This window comes from Sturnus vulgaris, chromosome 9, assembly GCF_052056855.1.
Source record: "Sturnus vulgaris isolate bStuVul1 chromosome 9, bStuVul1.hap1, whole genome shotgun sequence".
Classification (NCBI taxonomy): domain Eukaryota; kingdom Metazoa; phylum Chordata; class Aves; order Passeriformes; family Sturnidae; genus Sturnus; species Sturnus vulgaris.
The window spans coordinates 21,598,401-21,620,850 of NC_142251.1; the positions used below are offsets into that span (position 1 = coordinate 21,598,401).

Here is a 22,450-nt window from a genome sequence, read left to right on the forward strand (position 1 = left end):
ACTTAGACACAAACAGGTGAATTAAAGAGGCTGTGTGAACAGCATTTTGTTTTGACCTCATTTATACCTGCCCAACTGGTTTACTTGGTAAAATTTGCAAAACAAATCATCATGGCTTGGTTCCCAAATGTCTGACAGTGGAAACTATCCACATCTCAAATGAGGAAAACATACCTGTTCTCAGAGTACACAATAGATACACGGCCTCTGAAAAATTCATGCTAGTTTTACATAGGTGATTATGAAATTTTATTAAATGAAATGGTTATTTTAGCTTTACCTTGGTGTTCTCTTGCCTGACTGCACACTCTCATTGTCCCCTGTATTCAGCGATGCCAATGAAAGACTAGATACTGAAAAAACACGATAAAGCTGTGAACCTGGATAAAAACAAAGTTAAAGCTTATAAACCTAGGCAAGTAGGAGAGTCTGTTCATCAGACCAACACCAGCATCTGAAAGTCAGTAAGAGCTTTTCTTCATGGGACTAACACCCATCCATGATATACCTGCATGCATATGTGCTGCACTTCATGTGAACACTTGCTGACTCCCAGTCTTTGGCAGCCACTGGGGATGGGCTCAGGCTAAGCACTAATGGGAAGCATGGACATGGGAATATTGGCACTATGCAAATCAATGAATGCATTTAAAGTTAATAAGTCGTCTTGAAAGAGAGGTTAAGAGACTTTAAAGTTTTTATTGGAAGGTGTTAAGGAAATACTTTAAATTACACTGGAAGATGGAGGGAAGCAACCAGAGAAAATGTAGCACAACAACAAGGGTAGAGGAGGTTGCAACAAAAAGAATCACTGAGCAATCTCATTATTTTTTCTAATTGTAAATTGACAATACTTCTTCCAGCCATTACTACAAGTTCTTTTGTATTTAAAAGAATAGTGAGTTGTTCCACATGGTTAGTGTTGCTATGTTCTTAACTATACATGCAGCTGGTAAGCAAAATAGAAAAAAAACATGAAATATAAAAGTAACATTGAGATTTTAATTTTGTCGATATTGTGTGAGTTTAAATATTCTTACCTTATGGTCATCATTTTACTTATTGATCCCTTATCTCCCAACTTTTATTCATTCTTAGCTCTACAGGTGCAAGAAGAGATTAGTGAAGAAAACATGGGTGTGCATGAAACTTGCAACATATATTCGTCCCTCCACTGGGTTTTCAGAACTAACAATTTTGTTTGTTGATATATGCATGCATGCATAGCAGGTAAGTGACACTCATCTTTCCATTTCTATGCCAAATTTTGCTTTCCAGTTTGGACACGTGCAGTTTCAATTTAGCACGAGACACTCATAAATGCATGTGCTTGTTATGACCAAAACCCAAGCTGGTGTTTTAGCATGAACAGACTCTTTTTCCACATAAACATTTGTTACCTGGTGGACCTTTGATTGGTGTCTTAGGTGATTCAATATGGTCTCTATGAATGGATTTTGGCCGTGGCTTTTTCTGTTTCATGGAGAGGGAACGTGGCTTTATGACAGTATCCATGTCTTCCATAAGCTTTAGCTGTTTCCTCCTCATATATTCCTGCTTAATGAATTCTCGCCGTGCTCGTTCATCCTCCTTCTTCTGACGTTCTTCTTCTGTTTTGCGTCTAAAAATTTACCAAAAGAATTCAGCAGTAGAAACTTTTCAAATAAGGGATTTCAGCTAGCACAGTGAGGACAACACAGGCATCAGATTTTTGGAACTTCAATGTTTCAAACACCAGTCAGAGGCAATTGCTTTTAAATTTTTTCACAATTTTCAGAGAGTTTAAACCTTTTGGGATATTGCTACTAATAAAAGCAAATGCAGGTTTATGAGCTTCATTGCAGTAACTGAGTGAACATTGTGCATTTGTGCAGAAAGAACCCTGAGGGATGCAGGTTCCCTCAGAACCGTGCTCTGAGGAGCTGTGCTCAGCCAGCACAGCTCCCAGCCTGAGAGAGCTACAGACTGATGCCACCTGCTGTCCTGCAGGGCCACCTGGGCTCCTCTGCACATCTGGTCATTTTTACTGCTCTGGCAGTAAATAATTCGGATATTAAGATGCAATTTCTTTGACATGCAGGTTACACTTTTAACTAAACCAGACGTTTTTATGTTCACCATTATTGATCATTTGGATCAGGACATGTAGTTTTACCTTGTCTCTTCCTTCTTGTGTTCTAGCTCTGCTTCCAGCTGCTGCTTTCGAAGCAAAGTCTCTCTTTCCCTTCTCAAACGCTTCTCCAACAATGCTGCTCGTTTCATTGCCATATCATTTTCTGCCTTTTGATCATCCTAGCAACCATTTTTGAAGGAAAAGGACAAAAATATTAAGATCTCTAAATTCAGCAACTGATTTTTCCAAGTCATTGGACACAGTTCTGTACACTGGGTATCCTAACATATTCTTGCAGTATTTGGAATAAGTTTATTTTTGAAGATTTTTCTTAAGACTCTTAAAAACTTCATAATGGAATTTTTCCTTCCTGAGTAAAGCAAAATTCAACACTGATATGACAAAACTTGCTAAGTGACATATTTTAGTTTTGAATCAGATCCCACATAGCATACTTCTTTCAGCTTTGGAAGCGTCTACGTGTATGAACATGAAGGTAATTATCACAAACCCCAATAATTATGTGCCCTATAAAAGTAACTTCTGAGCAAGCCAGGTGTTTTGTTAGAACTGAGGAATGCTTCCAGACAAGCTAGGTCCATCTAGATACATGATACAAAATTTTGGGATATTCTAAGATGGAAATGAGTCTAGACCACTGTCTTAAAATATGCATTATAGTTAAAAGCCTGTCTGAATGCAGCTCTTTAATAAAAAGTCTCCAAGGAGTGCTCCCAAATACAAACTTCAAAAAGGAGTCTCAGCAGACTATACTTCCTTAGCCAGCTGAGAGAGGGGAAAAAGGCTCTCCAAAGTGCAAGTCAAAAATATGAATATTTTTTAAAAATGCAGGCTGTTATGTACTTCAAAAACTTTCAAATTTGGGAGTGAGATGGGGAAGTGAGGATGAGATGTGTGCACATTTAGTCAAGATCACCAAAACATATGTCAAAAATAAATCTCCATTCAGCATGCATCTTCCTCACCAAGACCTCCAAGCACTCTTCCATAACTATGAATGGAAAGGGATACTCAGACATGCTCAGGAATGCAATATGGTAGAATCTCACCACCCTTATGATGCCAAATTAATCAAGTCCAAAAGATAAGCCTGCACATTTAGAGTTGCAGTACCATCTGCTTTGACTTCAATTATCAGCAACATCCACGTTTCAATGACAGATTCAAACAAAGCTTAACAGCTGACATACACATCCACTAGTTCTCTTACCTTAAAAAAGAATCCACAACACACTTTCTGGTCATCTTCAAACTGCTCTCTATCACTCTCACCTTCATATTTCTCAACAGATACCTCACTTTTTTCTGGCGGCTTCAAATCTGATAGGGAAACTTCAATTAAGTTAGCTGTTTTGGGAGCTGGAGGTGGTAAAATTGGTTGGTTTAGCTGATCTTCATTTGGGGTGAGGCAGACAGTTTCTGTGATAGGCTGAGATAATACTTCAGAAACATTAGATTCAATAGGCTTAATCTCCTTTTCCTCCAACTTCTGCTCACCCTGTTTTGGCAATTGTGGTTCTTCTTCTTTTGCTCCCTCTTCTGTAGGCTTGACTTCTTTCAAAAGATTTCCCTTTAACTGAGGTTCACTTACATGTTCACCATCATCCCCAAAGCAAACAAATGATCTAGTCTGAATAGGAACCTGGCTGGGAGAAAACCTCCTCAAACGGGGCAGACTGTCCACAGACCGTGGGGCAGTCAAGGTACGGTTTAAAGGTGTAATTTTCAGTTCATTTGGCCTAGGAGTCCTTTGCATTTTAACGTGGAAAGAGGCATTCTTCCTGTTGGAAGATTGTGGAGATTGATGGGTAGAGCGAGGAGATTCCTGTGAGAAAGGTGCAACAGGAGCTGGAGTTCCCCCTTGCCTTGAAGAAGACTTAAAGTCCCGAATCTGCTTCTGAGGAGAAGGTTGAGGAGGAGAAATAACCCAAGCCTGTTGCTCTCTCATCTGCATCAGCATCTCCTGCTGAAGGGACAGACGTTGCATTTCTTGTTGTAGAAAGTGTAGGGAAGAGTTTAGTTTTTCAATAGATTTTGTATATTCTAAGAGATCTCCATCGTTAAGATTTTCTTCTGAGGGGCTTGCTAAATTCCATTGCTTTTCAGCATCCCCAGAAGTAGCAGGAGATTTTAACCATTTGCTATGAGAATTTTCCTGGTTTTCTTTTATTAATTCTGAAGTCTTACTAGTTTGGTCATCAGATTTCTGAATTTCTTTTTCTTTCAACTGATTGCTGTCAGTGAATACCTTCTCATCTTCAGCTCCTGCTGCTTCCTCTCGGAGAGGTGATACTCCATCACCTTTCTTTTTCACAACATTGAGAAATGCTGTTCTTCCCATTTTCTGCCGCTGCTTTGTGAATGCAGCTTCAACTTTCTTCTTTTGTGCTTCAATAGCTCGCCTCTTTTCCTCTAGCTTCATCCTCAGCTGTACCATTTCAGAAGCCAGTAATTGTGTAGTGTCTCTTCCCTGAGGAACAGATGCCTCCTCAGGAATGTGGGCCCAAGCAACCATATGAGGGATGTTCAGCTCAGAACCTTCTGGTGTGGTTTTCTGAGAACTGCTTCCACTGCTTTTACTATCTGTGTGATTCAACTTCCTGAATTTCTGCTCAGCAAAGCTGGTCATTTTAACCCCTGAGCTCGAAGAAGCACTGCTGCCTGCCTGTGATTTAGTACTTACTGAGCTGGGACAGGGACTTAATTGATCTCTGTGATTGCTAGCCCGCATATCATAATCCTGGAGAAATCTAGATGGCTCTTCCATGTCAGAGTCCATGCTTACAGTATAATCTCTCAAAGAAGAATCCTCATCCATTGTCTCTGGGATATCTTCTGAGGGGACGTGTATTCCAGTATCCACTTCAGTGTTGTCAGTCACAGGGCTCAGAGCACCTTTAGTGTCTGTGATTATATCTGGAGTGGTCTGATTTGGTTTAATGTTTGAATTCAAGATGCTCATTTCCCGATTGTGAAGAAAGAACCCATTTGTAATTTGGTCTGTTTGGAGAAGTCTGGGAGATTTTTCAGTGTCATGAATTATCTGCAAAGCCTCTTCAATGCTCGGTGTCTCGATCTGATTGCCAAAATCATCCAGAACTGCCCTGTTTTGCAGAGCCCCATTCGGAAACCTGTAGTGTCTGCTCTCATTGGCATTCCTTTGATTTGCATTAAAAGACTGATTGGTCTTTGTGTCTTTAAGAGGTGCCATGTCCTTTTCCTCTTCAATGTCTTGATTGTCCTCTTCTCCATTTACTGGTTTGAAGGACAGATTTTTTCTAGAATGCTTCGGCATGCGGTTGATGTTTCCTGAAAGGCCTTCATTGCTCACAGATCTCGGAATTCCTCTGCTTGCAGTAGATACTGGAATGCTTTTCTCTTTGTCAAAAGGAATGTCAAATGAAACTCCATGTAATGATGACCTAATAGAGATCAGAATAAAGAAAGTAACTGAGCAACTCACGAGTATTAATAAAAATTATGAAATATTTGTATTTGGTTTTTAAATTATTTTAAGCTGGTAGTATTAAAGGCATTGTTAGGTATACTGTATTTTACCTAGCTTCAAACATAATTAACATGCATATATTTTTAGATAGATATTTTTAGATGGATAAATAGATATAAGTATAATCAATTTTTTAAAAGCACAATAGAATAGAATGTAACAACATTTTCTTCATACTCAGCCAATGCTTTTTACTACTTTGGAATAAATTCTGGGCATTTTAGGAGTATAGAAATTGCCATCCTAAATCAGAAGGAAGATGTGAAAAGACAGTTTACACACCACTGTAACTCTTACCATTTTAACTTTGATTTATACCCTACAGATTAAGAGTTTATGACTGGTCTAACTGTTCAGCCTGACTGTTCTTAGCATCCCCAAAATAATACAAGCTTAAATGCTACTGAGATCATTAGCCATGCTACTAACCATGTTAGTTCACTGTGATGAGCAAATATGAACATATTTAACACCAACAATTCAAGTATCTGAAGTAAACTCTTTCAGAGTAAAGATTAAATTATTTATTTCTGAAGATTGTTTCCTATTAATCCATGATACAGTTTTATCTTTCTTTTTCTACTTTTTTCAAGTACCTTACAAGAATTCTTATTACAGGACTCTGAAAATCCAAACTACAATGGAGCATTTACCACTGCCCATAACCAGACCCCAGTATTTTGTAACCAGCTTGTAAGACTACTTACCTTTTTTCTTTGGGCCATGTCCCTACTTGCCCATCTACATAAGACATTGATGTGGACCTTCTGATGACTCCTAAGTGAAACAAAAATAGGACCCAATATAACTACTGTGCAAAATGATTTTAACATCATCTTCTGCTGCTTTGCTTCACTACTCAGAACTCTGCAATGGCAAAATAATGTTTATATATTGAAAATACAACTAGATCAACAAAGCCAATTTCACCATGAATATATATATTTTACCTCTCATCCTTCAAAGAACTTATTGTTGTGTAAAATGTTCTACAATTCCTACTAAAATATACCACAAATACTTGTAAGCCACATCTTCCACATAATCAAAACAGAAGTAAAAAAAACCCCACACATAATGCTTTTGGTACAAACTTCCCACTTGTACATTTTACAAGTTACAGAAGTCAGTTATGTAAACTAATTATTTTTTCATGTAAAGGTCTCCCCCTATTCCTGCATAAATGATGTTGAATAAATACAAGCAGGACAGCCATTTCCTCAGAGGACAACCCCTTGTCTCACTGCCTCTCCCAGCCCTTTGTGAATTGTTACCTGAAACAGATGAATAAGGCTGCTGGGGTGTATGCAGTTGGTGAGGTGCTGTGTAAGCTGGACTTTCCAATCTATAAAGCAAGAGACATTAACTTAGAATTAATACATCAAAAGCCACAATACAAAAGGGTGACGAGTCATCCTGTCCTTGGCCAAGACAAAAACAGATTTTTTGTGATGGGAAAAAAGTGAGGGGTAGTTCTCTTCTGGAAATATTAATTTATCAACTAAAAAGAGAGCACTGTAATAACATTGGACTGGAACTAATGCAGCTGGACCAAAAAGTCAAAAAGGTATTTTTCATACACAAACAGCTACAGAGCTGCTGCATAAGTTTTATTAATGTACTAGACTCCTGATTTATTTCATGGAAATGTCTCTACTGGAAGGTTCCATTTTTTAGGTTTGATTTCAGTAAAAAGTCTAAACAAACATGAGCAAAATGAGGCAGCTCCTACTGGCCTCAAAACCAAGTGATTGCAGCCAGTATCACATACTTTCCATGCATTTCTATTTTCAGTTGCTTAGTTTGAAACTTCTGCTTTGTGTCTGGACTCCAACATGCACTAGAAATGGATAAAGAAGATTTTGCGACAGACATGACTTTATAAATAAAAAAATATATTCACTACTAAAGGAGTAATTACAGAGATTTCCTCTGTTTCTACATGCACATATTTTATTTGGTTTACAGAGAAGGTCTGTAATTGAGTAGCTGTGTTAATCCAGGATTAGAGTAACATAATTCAATGTTTTGATCAAGGTGCTTTCTCATGATCAGAACAAAGACACATACATAAAGACACATGGATTTGTATGTAAAACACTTCTAGGGACGCCAGACTTCAAACACAAGCTGGATAAAATCCTTTCATGTTTTGAATTTTGTCCACTGAATTGAAGAGCACATTCCCCAATTCACATTTTTCAGTCAGAATATTTGTTTACTGTTATTACATTACATATACTGTATAGTGTAGAAATGTCTCTAAATACTATTTGCAAGAAGGATATTCACATCAATTTAAGAAAAATACAATCTACAAAAGCATCTTTCACAACTATATATTAAATTATTCAATATAAGTTCCCATAAATACCTGATTTTTTTGGTGTCAATAACACTACATGCTACAACATATCTGTTTTAAATAGCATTCAAGATCTCTGTGAAAATTTCAAAATCCTGATGTCTGTAAGTTATCTTAAAAGAAAAGCATACTTTCCAAATTTAACCCCACAGCCTGTGAAAATCTGCTACCATGAAGAAAATCTATACACTTAATTTTCCTTGGGGAAAAGACTGATTTTGGCAGCAAGCCTGGGTTCCATGGCAACCTCAGACATCCTAACTGCTCACTGCCATAGTCCCACTCCCTCCTCTGTGCTGGCTCTGGCTCTCCAGCCAATCCTCTGAGTCATTTCAACAAGCTACAGCGACAGAAGAACATTCACTTTTTCAACTGGGTTCGTTTTTTCTGTCCTTGTGCACTGAAATGACAACTCAAACACTCAAGGGGGCAGGAATGCACAGCTGGGCCAGGTCCACAACATCCTGCAGTCAGGTCCAGGGAATCCAGGGAACCTGCAGCCTGTGTGCTGGATTCCAACCATCTGAAATTACTTTTTGGCCCCCTCCTTTGTCCTGCATTGATGTACCATCAGGTTTGGATGAAATACCCTGGTTTATGAGGAGAGATAGAGCAGGAACCTCTGCTTCAAAGGATATGTTCAAAACTACTGGTTCTTGTTCTCCTGGCTTATATACTCAGTTTACATGAAAATAAAATCATTGTCTACAAGAGAAACATATTTTGGATACATACAGGGAAAGGATTTGGATTCAATGGTAGTAAGAAATATTGCTCCCTTATTAAAGCCAGCATAGATTCCAAAACACTAAACACGTACTTAGGAACCTTAAATTTCAAACCCAACCAAACCCTCACCCCTCTCTCCAAAAACCCCATCCAAAAACAACAGAAAAGGCTAAATAGGATTATCTGGGTTGGAAACCAAGCATTTGCTAAATATCCAGTTAAAATGTTAATTTTATCCTTCTCCTCTGTGCCAGTTTAGACATATTCAATAAACCAAAATAAAAGCCCCAAAATTATAAATGTTTTGTAACACTGTCTCTTATTCACTAGGTCCAGATCAGATCACTGGAAGGCTTTCTTTACCTTGACAAAAGAAAGATTAAAAAGAAGGCCTAACGTACAATTTATGTCCCTTATCCTGGAAAGAATAGGTTGGAAAAGACCTTTAAGATCATGAAGTCCAGCTGTTAACCCTGCCAAGGCCACCCCTAAAACATGTCTCTAAGTGCCACATGTACACATCTTGAATACCTCTAGGGATGGAGGTTCCATCACTCTCCAGGTAACCTGTCAGCAAACTGGTTTTGGTGACAAAATTTTTGCAAATATCCAATTTAAGCCTTTCCAAGTACAAATGGAGGCGGTTTCCTCTTCTCCTATCACCTTTTCCTTGGGAGAGGAGACCAAACTCCACCTGCCTTTCTCTCAGGTTGTGGAAAGCAAATAGGTTTCCCTTGAGAAATTCATCACATGTATGATCAGCTACAGAACATTAGGGAAACAGGATATGTCTGTATTGCTTCCTTATCTGTACCAGTAATACTAAAAATAATGTTTCACATTGTTTAGGTTTTGTCTGGAATAGAGTGAATTGTCTTCCTGGTAGCTGGTGCAGTGCTGTGTTTTGGATTCAGTGTGAGAGCACTGTTGATAACACACTGGTGTTTCACTTGTTGCTCAGTGGTGCTTTCTCTCAGCCAAAGACTTCTCTGTGCCTCAGGCCACCAGGAGGTGCAGGAGGAGCAGTGAGGGAGCATGGCCAGGACAGCTGACCTGAGCTGGCCACGGGGACTTTGCAATCCATGGCTGCTGTGCTCAGGATGAACTGGGGATGGTGGCTGGGAGGGGCTGATCACTGCTGGAGGGAGCAATTGTACTGTGCAGCACTCGTTCTCCTGAGGCTTATTCCCCTCTCTCCTTTTTATTGCAATTATTATTGTCATCATTATATTTTATTTTGTTTCAAATTATTAAATTGTTCTTATCTTGTGAGAATTACACTTTGTTTCTGAGTCTCCTCCTCATCGGGAGGCAGTTGGGGTGGGGAAATTAATCACAGCATAAGTATTTATTTTTACCTATTTGAATTTCATGGTACTATAGTAACGTAACCAAATCAAACTAAACCCATCACTTAGGGTTTTTCTTGCTTTTATCTCAGTTTACTTTCATTATAAATTTTGGAAAATTTGCTGTCAATTCCAGAAAAGCAGCTCTTTCAGAGCAGACCTGGTCAGCAGCTCCACTTGAAATTGAAGAGGACAAGGCCATGTGACACTTCTGTGCTGAATGCTGAGGGTTGTTTTGGACACTGGGAAGAGAACAGCACGCTGTCCAAATGTACAAACATGAACAAGCAGCCTGCCATGCAGCAGGGAGGGAGGCCTGAACTATGGGGGATTGCACAAAATTCCATAGATTGAATTTGTAACTCAATCACTGAGCTCTGCAAAAAGTCAAAATAAGCTAAATTAAAGAATCTGTTTAATTTTGAACAAAAAGGAGATTGTAAAACAGTACTAGTGATTCTCTGACATTACCTGGCTACAAAGTCAGAACCAGATGGACCATCCACATAATTTCTTCTGTTAGCATTCAAGCTGTGAGCAGAAGCTGCATCTTTTGCAGGTTCAGCTGCCAGGAAGAACAAAGTTCAAGTTATTATAGTTTAGTAGTCAGTTAAATTACATAGTAGAAAAGCTGTCCAAAATAATCTGAAATAATATTTTTCAAAGATTTAAAGAATTTTCATTGATTCCATTATTTAGATTAAAACTGTCCCTTCCTTTCATCTTCACGTCCTTCAAAGCTCCCATTCTGGCACTAATTAAAGAAATGAAGACTGACAAAATAGACTGGAAAAAGCAAGGGAAAAGCTGATACAGAAAAATAAACTAAGAAAGAGCCACAAAATTAAAAGGAAACAAACAGTTTTAGCGAAAGTTGTTCTTCTGGAAGAAATGTTTCTGATAAAAGTTCTTCTCCCCAAACCCTTAGACTGACTAGAAAATAGGTTTTTTTGTCACATCTTAAAACAGTTAGCACTATCTAAAGATTTATATTTGTATGTGCTATAAAGCATAAAAATGAAGAAAAGGTGTAACAGCCACCCAATGAAAATCTCTTCCTAGTGCATGGAAAGCCAATCACAGCACTGCTGTGTGAACATTTCAGTCGCGTGAAAATAGTCATAAACAGATCTCAAGATCTATCTGAAAGGTGGATTTTTAAATTTGAGAATTGCTGATGGAAGGTGCTGCCTTTGCACTGGGGACAAAATGCAATTTTATAATTAGCTCTCTATTCACTTTGCCCAGATTTATGATTCTTTTTCTTGGTATCTTCTCAGCAACACAATTCTTCAGGCTAAATTCTGTTCTTGGTTTCTTATTATATTTGTAATTCTTGCATGGGCATAAATGGATTCAAGGCTTGTTTAGGTCAGGAAAATTTGCAAGTGATTATACCACAACAATTTAAATGAGTTTTTGGTAACAGACAACAAAACCTAATTATGATATATGAGATGAGATGAAGATTTACAATGAAGAAAGACTGCCCCTCTCCTTCTTTAAGGGGGTTGTACACTGCCAAATCCTGTTAACTAAAATATTCACTGCATCTGTGAACACAATGGCAATCTGTACACATACATATCAAAATATGCATATTAAGGCCAATCCATAACATAATTACCTTGGGGATGCACAACAACACGGGGTTGTACAAATGATGGCTTCACCACTTCAAACCACCAGAACAATTCTGCCATGAACACCATGTAATTGCTCTACATGAAATTCAAAAAAAGATGGAGAGAAACTGATGTTAGAACACAAGCCTGCAAATAAACAGATTAGGCAGCATTTGGGAGATGCCTCTATGCTTCAGCCAGTTTACAATCTTCACTTATTTTACAGTCTCCACTGTTTTTTTAGAAATAGAAACCAGTACAACTGATCTGTAAAACCAACTCATAACTTGACCAGATTGCAACTGATTGGGTTGAAACGTTCCATAACAAGCATATGCTCGAGCCTGATGTCTTGCAGGGAGGACAGAGAGGAGTAGGATGGGTAGGAAAAAATGCCTGCCAAAGATCAGCCATTTCCATTAAAAAATAGCAGTGAAAAGACCATTGCAATGCTAGGCAATGCTTTTTGCAAAGATTTTTAACATGAAAAAGTATGGTAGCCCTTTGTTTTAGTACAGGAAGTTGGAATCTGATTTTGGCTTTTGTGTTAAGTTTGTGCTTTTGTCACACTCGTGAAGTTCTACCCAGATTTACAAGACTTTAATGCAAAACAAAATCCAGCAGCAGTTTCTTGACTGCAGGTTAGAATAAGGTTTTAGCTGCAGAGGTTTATGCACAGCAGTGCCTATACATGTCCCTGCTGTATGTTCCCATTACACAGCTTTGAAAGACACAGTGTGGGAGCCACCAGATTAAACACGAAGGGAAAACAGATGAAAAGGGGAAAAAAAAAACTGGTGACAAACTGCATCAACAAAAATCAATACAGGAAAGCCAGGCAGGAGCAGTTGTTTCTGCTGCAAGAGCATATGAGGAGTGCAAAAAGCCCAGAAGGTTATTGACTGTGGAGGCTGAAGAGTTTAGAGGCCAAAGCTTTTGCATTTCAGTGGCACTTCATATCCAGAAATATCAACTGAATGAGATCAGCAAATATCCAGGTTTGAGCTGGCTCAAGCAGACCTTCACCACCAGTCTTACAAAGTCTGAAGATGTAAACAATGCTTACACATTAAACTGAGAAACCATAATTAAACGACTTTTTCAATGAGTTTCTTTCAAAAATTCGAAATAAAAAAGTCATTCTAATTAAAAAACAAACCACAGGCATTAAGGATAAGAATGTAATTTTAAAATAAAATATTTACTAGAAAAACTGTGATAAGAAATGAGATAATCTCAATTCTGCATCAGTATATTTGAAAATATAATATTGAGTATCTGTTCGACATTTTTGCTTCAGAGTTATTTTTTCTGAAGATTCCTAACATAGATAAGCCTATACTTCAGCAAAGGGATATTCAAACCAAAAGCTACTCCCACACTGCACTATGTGGTGAAGGGATCAGGCAGATGTTGCATAGTTATTACACAGAAGTTATAAATAGAATAGGAAAAACCCCATTGCTGCTTATTCAGCTCAACAGAAGTGAATGAGGAAAAGTGCATAGCAGAATCTTTTCCATTCAAGTAAATGTCAGGCATAGCATTTCAGTATCACACACTGGTTTCATTAGGAAGCTTAGACCAAGAAAAAAATCAGATGTACTTTTCAGACAAAATATGATTTTTAATACTACAATTTCAAAATATTATAAATGCTCCCTGAATATTTCCCCCTTCCCTCTCCTTAAACTTTTATATTTTTAACTCGATTTTTAGTAATAAGTTAGACCATAAATTGTTAGAACATAAATCTAATTTTACGTTCTAGAACATAAAATGTTCTAATCATAGCTTTGTCCCCACCCAAAATAATACTGCATTTAGATACTCCAATTTCTCATGTTTATGTCGAAATGCTGCATTTCAACAAAAAATAAACACACAACAGTGTGACTATTTTATAAAGGGCAGATATTCCTTCTGAGAATATCTTCTACACAGTTCTGAGCTGCTGCAAGACAGTTTGTTTTTCTAAAGTCACCAAAGCAGTATTTACTGAACTAAAAATGAAAGTGCTGCACAGCCCACTGAGAACAGAGGCTACTTTACATGTTTGATGGTGAGCCATCATGATGGAAATTACGTTTTCTCACAAGTTATTTTTAGTCAGAAAAGGACGTTAAGAATGGTAGAAGGGCAAGACTGACAAGTAACAATTTTTTTTTTTAAACTAGCAGTGGGTCTGTAGTAATGTTGCCATCCAGGACTCAAAAGAATGTAGATATGATTTCCATAGATTTTGCCTTGATTATGGTGACAGAAGTTCTAACAGCTTGCTGTATATTATCACAGATATTATGCACTTATACACCATAATATTCAGAACAGTATTTTAACAGCAATAAAATCGAAGGAAGCTCTGAGCAGTCCAGGCTGGCTCAAAGCCCCTGAACAGCAGATGGCAGACTTGCAGCTTCATTATTAGCTAAACATTCTCATTTAATTTGATTTCATTTAATCTCATATAATTTCAAATACTTCAAATAAATTATACCCTCCTAATACCTATATGTTTTAGATCTGCATATTTATAGAATAACCACAATATCATATACAAAAATGATATATATAATTTGTCGTCGGGCTTGCATCCACTACAGTTGGGTGTGAGAGCAGCCATAGAAGCTCAGAATTTTTTTCAAAATGAACATAAAATACACTGTAAAATTTTCATCATGATGCACATTAAAATTTCTATTCAGTGGGTCAGGAAAGGTCACGCCCAGTGCAAATTCACAGCTTTTTTGTTATACAAGTGCCAACATAAATGCTTCAAGCCTGCAGAAACCTGCAGTGTCACAAACTGTCTCGAGAAGGCCAGACTACAGATGTGTATGATCCAAGCAGCTTGTCCTCTGTCCTGCCACAGGCTGATAAATGCCACAACAATTCAGTTTTAAAATCCACTGTGCTTTGTTTCAGACCAGAACTGAGAGGGAAGAGCGGCCGATTAACATCAGTGAAAGCAAACCACGCTGCTTCCCTTTAAATAATGAGTCAGGAACATTTGGTCCCTCTCAGGGAAAAACTGTCTCAAAAAATTGTTCCCTGGTTGAATCTTACACTTAATTCCTGATCCTGAATCCTTTTAACCCAGCCAGATGGGAATGAAATGGCTGAGCTGACTCCTACCATACATAATAAGTGCCTCACCAAGCACAGCCAGCTGCTCTACCAGGTCCTTGAGGGGCTCCAGTTGTCAGTTCAGGCTCAGGTGAGCAGCCTGGCTGGCAGTGGGAGGGAAAGCTGTGCAACACATGTGGACATCATGCAGCCCTGAATTTCTAGGATTTATCTATGCAATGTATTTGAGCACTATTTTTCATGTCTCTGGCGCTGATTACAGCCTCTGCTTGTGTTGTTTACAAATAGACACCATCAATGTTACATCAGAAAGTACAAATATTCAAAACTGCTCAAGTGGAATAAGTATTTTTAATATAAACCAACCCTTCAGATCCCATATACTCCTGTTCAATTTAGCAGTGGAAAAAAAAGAGAAGTTCTGGATCTGAATCAAGAAAGATTTGACAGTGCAAATGTTTTTTCTGCCACTCTGGTTAGTAATCAGGTGCAAAAATAAGGTACCTATTCCAAGTGCTTAGTTGTGATTCTGCACAGTTGGGAGTCTGGCCCACATCTAGGTCAGAGGAACGCCCTTTCAGTCAAGACACAGCAATCATCTCTCAGATTTGCGTCATTTCACATTCGGAAAGCTTTCATTCTGTAATAAAGATGCCTTCTGCATGAGCTTGGGTGAGCAGACTCTACAGATCTCAGCACAGAGCAGCCAGAGAAGCATCTGTGCTGGACATGCAACCCCCCCCAGCAAGAACTGAGGCTGCAGAGCCCCATGGCCCTGCTGAATGCCCAGGGACCCACAGCTCAGAGCAGCAGGACTCAGCCAGGTCCCTACAGGACCAGCAGGACGTGCCTGTGTCAACAACAGGCTGCACAACCCTGGCTGCACCCACAGGGACAGCAGTTATTACATGCACAGACTGTATGTATATACCCTAAGGGACAAATGAACCCCTTGAGAAACTTTCTGCACATATTCCTAAAGCCACTGGTGGGCCACTATGAGCCCCTGCTTCTGGGAGACCCTGGGGCTGGGCTCTAGCCCAGGAAAAATGACTCTGTGTATGTGTGTGTGAATAGTAATCTCAGTAATAACTGAGTCATGCTACTGATAATGGCAGTGGAATTAACAAGAAGTGTTCTAATATGGTGATCTGAGTCTCACCATCAATCCTCTATCAGGGAAGAGAGAATGCACAACATGTGTACATTAAATGAGTAGCACATATTTAGGATCGTTATTTAGGAAAACAAAGCACAAACCCACACATTTGTACAGGCTCAGGTAAAGGAATACTTACAAAAGACAATTAACTGCCTGTCAATTGAGGCAATGCCAAGTTCCTAAGTAAGGTCTCAAATCATGGCAAACACCAAATGATTCCAGTTGTCAGTCAGTCCCCTCTTTGATACTTAACCTCTTAAATGACTTGATTTGAACAGATCAAGATTTGAAGTCTATGGCCCTACTAGAATAAAGTGGCAGAGAATGATCTAAAATTATCAAGAATATAATCAATTACAACCAAAGATGTGTTTTTTAACTTTTAGAAGTGATTTCCTGGTATCTCGTATGAAATGGAACATGTGAGATATTTATTTTCATTCTTTCTCTTCAGTATAGCATCCTTAGACTACAGTATAACATCCTTATAGTAACTATACATTCCATGGGACTGCCAAAGCACAAATGCTACATCCCTCCTGTTATATCACAGTGCTAATCAATGCTCAGACAAAGCAATAAATAAGTCTTTAGGGTTCTGCAGGGGGGTTCATACTTCTTGTGATGGCACTTTATGCAAGGTTTTCTATTTCTACAAACTTGTTCTTTGAAAAGGCAAAACAAGTGCATATCAAGTCACAATAAAACAGTTCCTTCAGCTCTGTGTACTTTCCCAGATACAGGTGAAGAACAAGATACTTAAAAAATAAATCCTGTCTGAAGATAAAACTGCTCACAGGAGAAGGGCAAAAAAGCAATCTGTACAACTAAAGACAGATTTAAGATTTCTATTATTTCCTCTTGTTAAATATGCAGGGAGGATTCAGAAAACATTGTGATTATTTTTATGTAATCACTCTCTACTTGTGTTTGTCTGCCTCAAAGGAAAACAACCAGGAACCAGTATGGTCCCTTGTTGGTGCCTCAAACATCCATGGAATGTATTGAAATATTTTTTCTTTAATATCAGTAGCCCAGCCCTAGTAAACATCTTATGAAGAACTTTGCAAATGTATTTTTCTTAGAGGAGAAGAAATAGGCAATAAGGAGCAACAAAACGTTCTGCTTCCTTTGATTATGACACATTAAAGCTGTCTAGAAGTCCAGACAAAGCTTATTTCTCCTCTGTGCTAAACCAGCACTAAGCCAACAGTTTCATCTGCTGTGAAATCTGAGAGCCTCTATCAGACTCAGGATGCTGAAGTGAAGTCACTGTGTTTGTGTGCATTTTGATGGAAAAACCCAAAGCAGGCAGTGTCACTTTGGTCAAGTGCTGCACTAAATTTCTGCATCATATCCTATTTCTAAGCTGCCTCGATGTAATGCACAGGACAGTGCAGGGTGCCCTGGGAAGAATGTAAGGTATGGACTTGGTGCTGGATCATTTCAGAAGAGGTTCTGCTCTCTTCCTGCTCAAGAACTGTAATTTCTAGGACCACACGAGGCACAGCATTACACATTGTAATTCCAAAAACTCTGCTGTGATTTTTTTTCTTGAGGCTTTTTCCAGTAAGGTATCAGCAGTTGGTGTTTTTTACTTTTTCTGTCACCACTATGAATTTAGGATATTTTTAAGCCAACAGCACAGTGGCACCTACTGTGCAGTATGAGCCACTCTGAAAACAGACAGGAATTTCTGCTGATTAACAAAGACACACCTCTATAAATCCTAAGACCTCATACTATGTACATTTTGTAGGCTGAGATAAGAGTAGCTTCCACAAAGCAGTGTAATTCAATGTGCAATATTTAAAGTATCCATTTACAAGGTTTTTTTAAGTGACAATAAAATTCTTTGGAGAATAGACACATTTATTAAAACTTACTCTAATCAGATGCACCAGAAAACTAAGGAGCTCCTTTAACAATGAATTTCTTTTTAAAGCAAATTAATTCTTAACACTGGAAAAACAGAGTTTACAGCACTAGCTGAAGTTTCCATGCCAAGTTTTAGAAGAAAAACTTGGCAGCCTTGCTTTGTAGCATTTACATCTAAATAAGCATCCATGCCACAGCAACTTGTAAAAATATGATCACAAAAGGGCTTTCTAAGATCTAGAAATACTCTAACTCTTTGAAAGAACTCTAAATCCTATCTAAAAACAGTGTTGAGAAACAGTAAAATCACTGAGTCTGCAGCACTTTAAAAGTGTAAAGTCTGATGCATTGGGATACTGACAAAATATTTACTATAGTTGTTTGTTATTTTCTTTTAATTGAAGTTCTTAGTGCATACTGGCTTGAGAAATAATTCAAGCCATTACTATAAAAATGGTATGACTGATTGTCACGAATCAAAACACAATAAATCAGAATTAAAAAAACCCTCCAGAAGTAATCAGTTGTTTATTCCATGTGTCTGTAAGCAGAGAGAAACCATGAAAATGCAGTGAAGGAGTCCTACTGGAGACCCCTGAGTGTGGCTGTAGGATGTGAGGTGCAGCCAAGGCAAACTGCAATGCAGCAGGCTTCACCAGCATGTAGGTAGATCACTGCATGTGAAATTTAACAGCACCAAAAGCTGACTGAAAGCACTCACTACACAACTTTGCATACACCAAACAAACCAGCACCAACTAGGCAGTCTAGACTTAGGTCCTACTGCCCTTACTCACCCTGGCAGCTCATTACTTATTTGAAAAGGAACGAGTTCAACCCTACAGGAGACAACAAAGCTGTATTCAAGCTCTGGCCTCTATGACTCTGCTTGTGAGATTGCTAGAAAATCATAAAAGCAGTGAAATGACCCAGATATTTAGAAACCAATTACATCCCATCTGCAGTGGATATGCTGACTTCAGAAAAATAATATTTCATTCCCTAAAGGCAAGCCAACAAGAATCTTAAGCAAATGAAGTGTGTTTTATACAGAAGAAAGTCTTAGTGAAACACAATAATGAAAAATTTAAATTAGGTAAGAAATTATTCAGTTGCTCTTTTTTGTTCTGCACAGGCCTAAAGAATTACAGAATAATGCTTTATTTTCCTCTTCCTAAAAGAGCAAAATCTTAGATTGACTGAAAACTCGTAATTTCTTATTAAAACAACTGTATTTGTTAGAATTGTGTTACTGCTTGTATTTGGAGCATCAAGCCATTGGATTTTCCAATGAAATCAACTCAGAATTTTACACTTTTACAAAAGTGAAAGAACTTTAAGATCAAAACCCATGAAATTATTGTGCATACAGAAATGAGTAAGAAAAGTGAGTAATAATTCCATAAACAAGTCCTCAATATTTCCTCCCTTTGTTATGGCCTTGATATATTTAAACTAATGCAGATCACTCTTCAACAGAAATATTGCAGATTACAGACTTTAGCAAGTAATTAATAAGAAAGAAGAAAAAGTGGGATATAGTTTTGCACAAAATCAGAGTTTTTAACAAATCCTTTCACAAGTGCTTTTTAAAAAGTACTTTGAAATTACTAGGGAAACATAATAGCCAAAAGAAGGTGAGTTTTGATTCTGCTGAAGTTTGTGTCTTGCATGCTATGTCACAAGAGAAGCCATACAGTAGCAGACCAAAAAAGACTAAACATATCATTAGCAAAATAGTTCTGTGAATGTTGCCTGCATTTTTATTTAATTGTTGTATTTTTACCTTTATTGAAGAAGCTGCATAGAGCATGTCCTCAAGACTGAAATGGCAACACTGGTTGAGGTATTCCTGACAAAATTCTTGAATCAACTGTAGATTATACAGGCTGTCAGCCAAAGACATTGTGTCTTTCAAACAAATATCTAAAAAGGAAGAAAAGGAGCAAAGATTAGATACAACTACAGATTTGCAAAAAAAGTGCTTTTTGGCTTTTACAGATCCAGGAGCATTTACTGGATAATTTCAGACATAATTTCTGCCCCATCCCTCCACACCAGAGACTTTTATTTTTCTAATTCAGAAATGAAAGAAATAATTTACATTTTATCTTTGCATTTCTAAATATTTAGGTTTTCCCACTGTTGACAAGTTAATTTGTTTGTTTTGCCTTTTGTGAAAATATAAGTTATTCTCTTATCCTAACTATTTCCGTGCAATGAAAAAATACATTTAATTGCTAATACATTTTTTTATAATTAGATTTTCTATAGAGCAACGGCAGTAAGAAATACACACGTTTTTGCATACATTTCTCTGTACATATTAGTTCTTTGTCTTTAAACAGGGACCCAAGAGCACATTTTAGCATCAACAAGCCTGAACCTTCACAAAAAAACCAGCCTGGTCTTAGGTATTCGTGTTTGTGGATTGAGGAGTTTCAGATGAGATTTTCCAAGGAGCTTGAAGGCTGTTATATGAATTATCACTCTGTTTGAAAGGGCTATTTAAAGAAAAAGAAGTGGTGGCTTGAACAGACTTGTGCAGTTATACACTATTCTCTGACTACTGCTTAAGCCCAGATAGTCTCTGTTATCTTTTTATGACTGCTTCTTGGAAAGTGAAGTAGCAATAATAAGTCCCATGAAAAAAAGACAATCCTCTTGAAAGAAAGGACTGAAGAGAAGAATTAAATATACTTCCAGGGCACGCATCAGATTTTATTCCTAAAGCAACAATGTATGACAGAAGTTTTGAATTGTTAAAGATAAAAGGTTTCTTCATGAAAGGAATCTGCTTTGATGCCAGCAGGATAAGGATTCTCATACTGAAGAAAATCAGACACAGTCAATAATTCCAACCCCACAGATGATGGCCAATAGGAAAAAATGTTTGACTAAACTGACTGAAATGAGATTAAATTCAGAAATGCAAAATGTGAAGTCATACATTTGAATCTAATAAAATCGTAATGTGATTCTCTGACTGAAGGTGATATAGAGCAGGGAGTTAGCACATATTAGCCACTGTAAACATATGTGCCTTTGGCATCATGCAGCTTTGGAAAAAACAAACATGATGCTAAAACCTATCAGAAAATTTATTTCCAGCAGTGACAGAGGAGCACTGCACAAGGCAAGAATGGGATGTCAGTCTGGATTTCTCTGTACAATAAGAACCATCCATAGTCAAGAATGATAAACCCAAACTGGACAAGTTGCAGAGGAAGATTATTGAGGATAATAATGAGGATGGAAATCCACTTTAGCAAGGGAGACTGAAAAGGCTTGTTCAGTAGCCTGGGCTAAAACAAGAGGAAGAAAACAGATCAAAACAGATCAAAAATGTGAACACCAGCTTAGAAGCTACTCTAACCAAAGGACACTGCTGCGAGAACAACAAAAACATGTAAGATGGACTACAGGCACATTTAGGTAAAAACCAGGAATGACATTTAAAATCAGGTTGAAAAATGAAACCATACAACTGTGGGTAAGAAGAGTACAGATTTTCAAGAGTTTTCAATAGTTTTAAAAGAGAATAAAATAAATTCATGAAAGGGATTATATAATTTTGTAAAATAGTCAACTTCTTGACTCAATGGGAATCCTTTCTAGTTCTGTATTCCTTCAAGGAAACTAGATTTGAAAGTGAAATGAAGACTTAATGAGAAGAATTTATCTATTTCAGACTACAGAGAACCTTAGAATACTTTTTCTTTATTGTTAATGCATTTTTAAGCATTTTTTGCATATGTATTTTTATTAATTGCCTTCTTCAGTTTCAATACAGAACCAAATCTCAGTAAAATTCAACATGCATCAAAAATTATATTACCTAAGTACAGGGAAGATGAGCAAAATCTTATTAAAGTGTTTCCAGTTGCTTTGGAGTACCTCTGAATTTACTTCTGAGACAACGACATGCACATTTGTGTCTTTAGGGAAGATAATGCCAGGACATCTAACAAGAATATTAAACTGAAGTTCCAAAGATGACATGTGCCTTGCCCTGTTTAAAGCCAGATGCTGGAGGAAGGTGCTGGTCACACAAGGCACACAAGACCTTTCAGGCTGTCTGTGTTCTCAGCCATGCTGGGACAGGACAGAGGCACCAGGTGTTACCCCAGTCAACACCACCCAAGTGCTAACTCTCCCTAATCCCATATAATGGTATGCATTTGGCTGCAATGTTTATGTAAATTGAAAGTCTATTTATCAAAATTCTCAAGCTGCAGAAGAAAGGTGAATGAATGCATATTTGTGCCTTTCATCTTCAATGCCTACTGTGCTTGAAGCTCTCTATAAAGTGGTTGTGTATATGAATTCCAGATTTCAGTCCTTAGCAAGCTCTAAACCCTTCTTCATATTCCTGGATTTCTCAGGATGTTTCTGTGTAAGTGTTCCCACGACATCAAAGGTATCATAGAAAGAACACAGGCAGAAAATGATGGGTGTTAGCTGCCAAGACATTTACAGCTCTTGGTTGCCAAGAGGAAGGTATAGCTTTACCAGGCTGCTGAGCAAAAGAATGAGATGAAGCTGCTCATCATCACAGACAATTGCTACTATAGAATAGCATGACACCAATACATTAGAACTATACATTTTTG

General features: G+C 37.8%; 1 protein-coding gene across 4 annotated transcripts in view; it reads right to left on the bottom strand.

Moving 5' to 3' along the window:
* Positions 1-22,450, bottom strand: part of CAMSAP2 (calmodulin regulated spectrin associated protein family member 2) — an 82,148-nt gene that overhangs the window by 7,929 nt on the left and 51,769 nt on the right. For 2 of the 4 annotated variants that reach the window (XM_014885539.2, XM_088170109.1), the window contains 9 exons: positions 19,624-19,763; positions 11,713-11,806; positions 10,557-10,650; positions 6,917-6,987; positions 6,350-6,419; positions 3,345-5,556; positions 2,156-2,292; positions 1,401-1,621; positions 281-380 (listed from right to left, as the gene is read on the bottom strand). In XM_014885539.2, the coding sequence (XP_014741025.2) occupies positions 281-380; positions 1,401-1,621; positions 2,156-2,292; positions 3,345-5,556; positions 6,350-6,419; positions 6,917-6,987; positions 10,557-10,650; positions 11,713-11,806; positions 19,624-19,763 (3,139 nt within the window). The remainder of the gene's footprint in view (positions 1-280; positions 381-1,400; positions 1,622-2,155; positions 2,293-3,344; positions 5,557-6,349; positions 6,420-6,916; positions 6,988-10,556; positions 10,651-11,712; positions 11,807-19,623; positions 19,764-22,450) is intronic. The other 2 variants (XM_014885547.2, XM_014885555.2) reach the window with 1 other exon arrangement.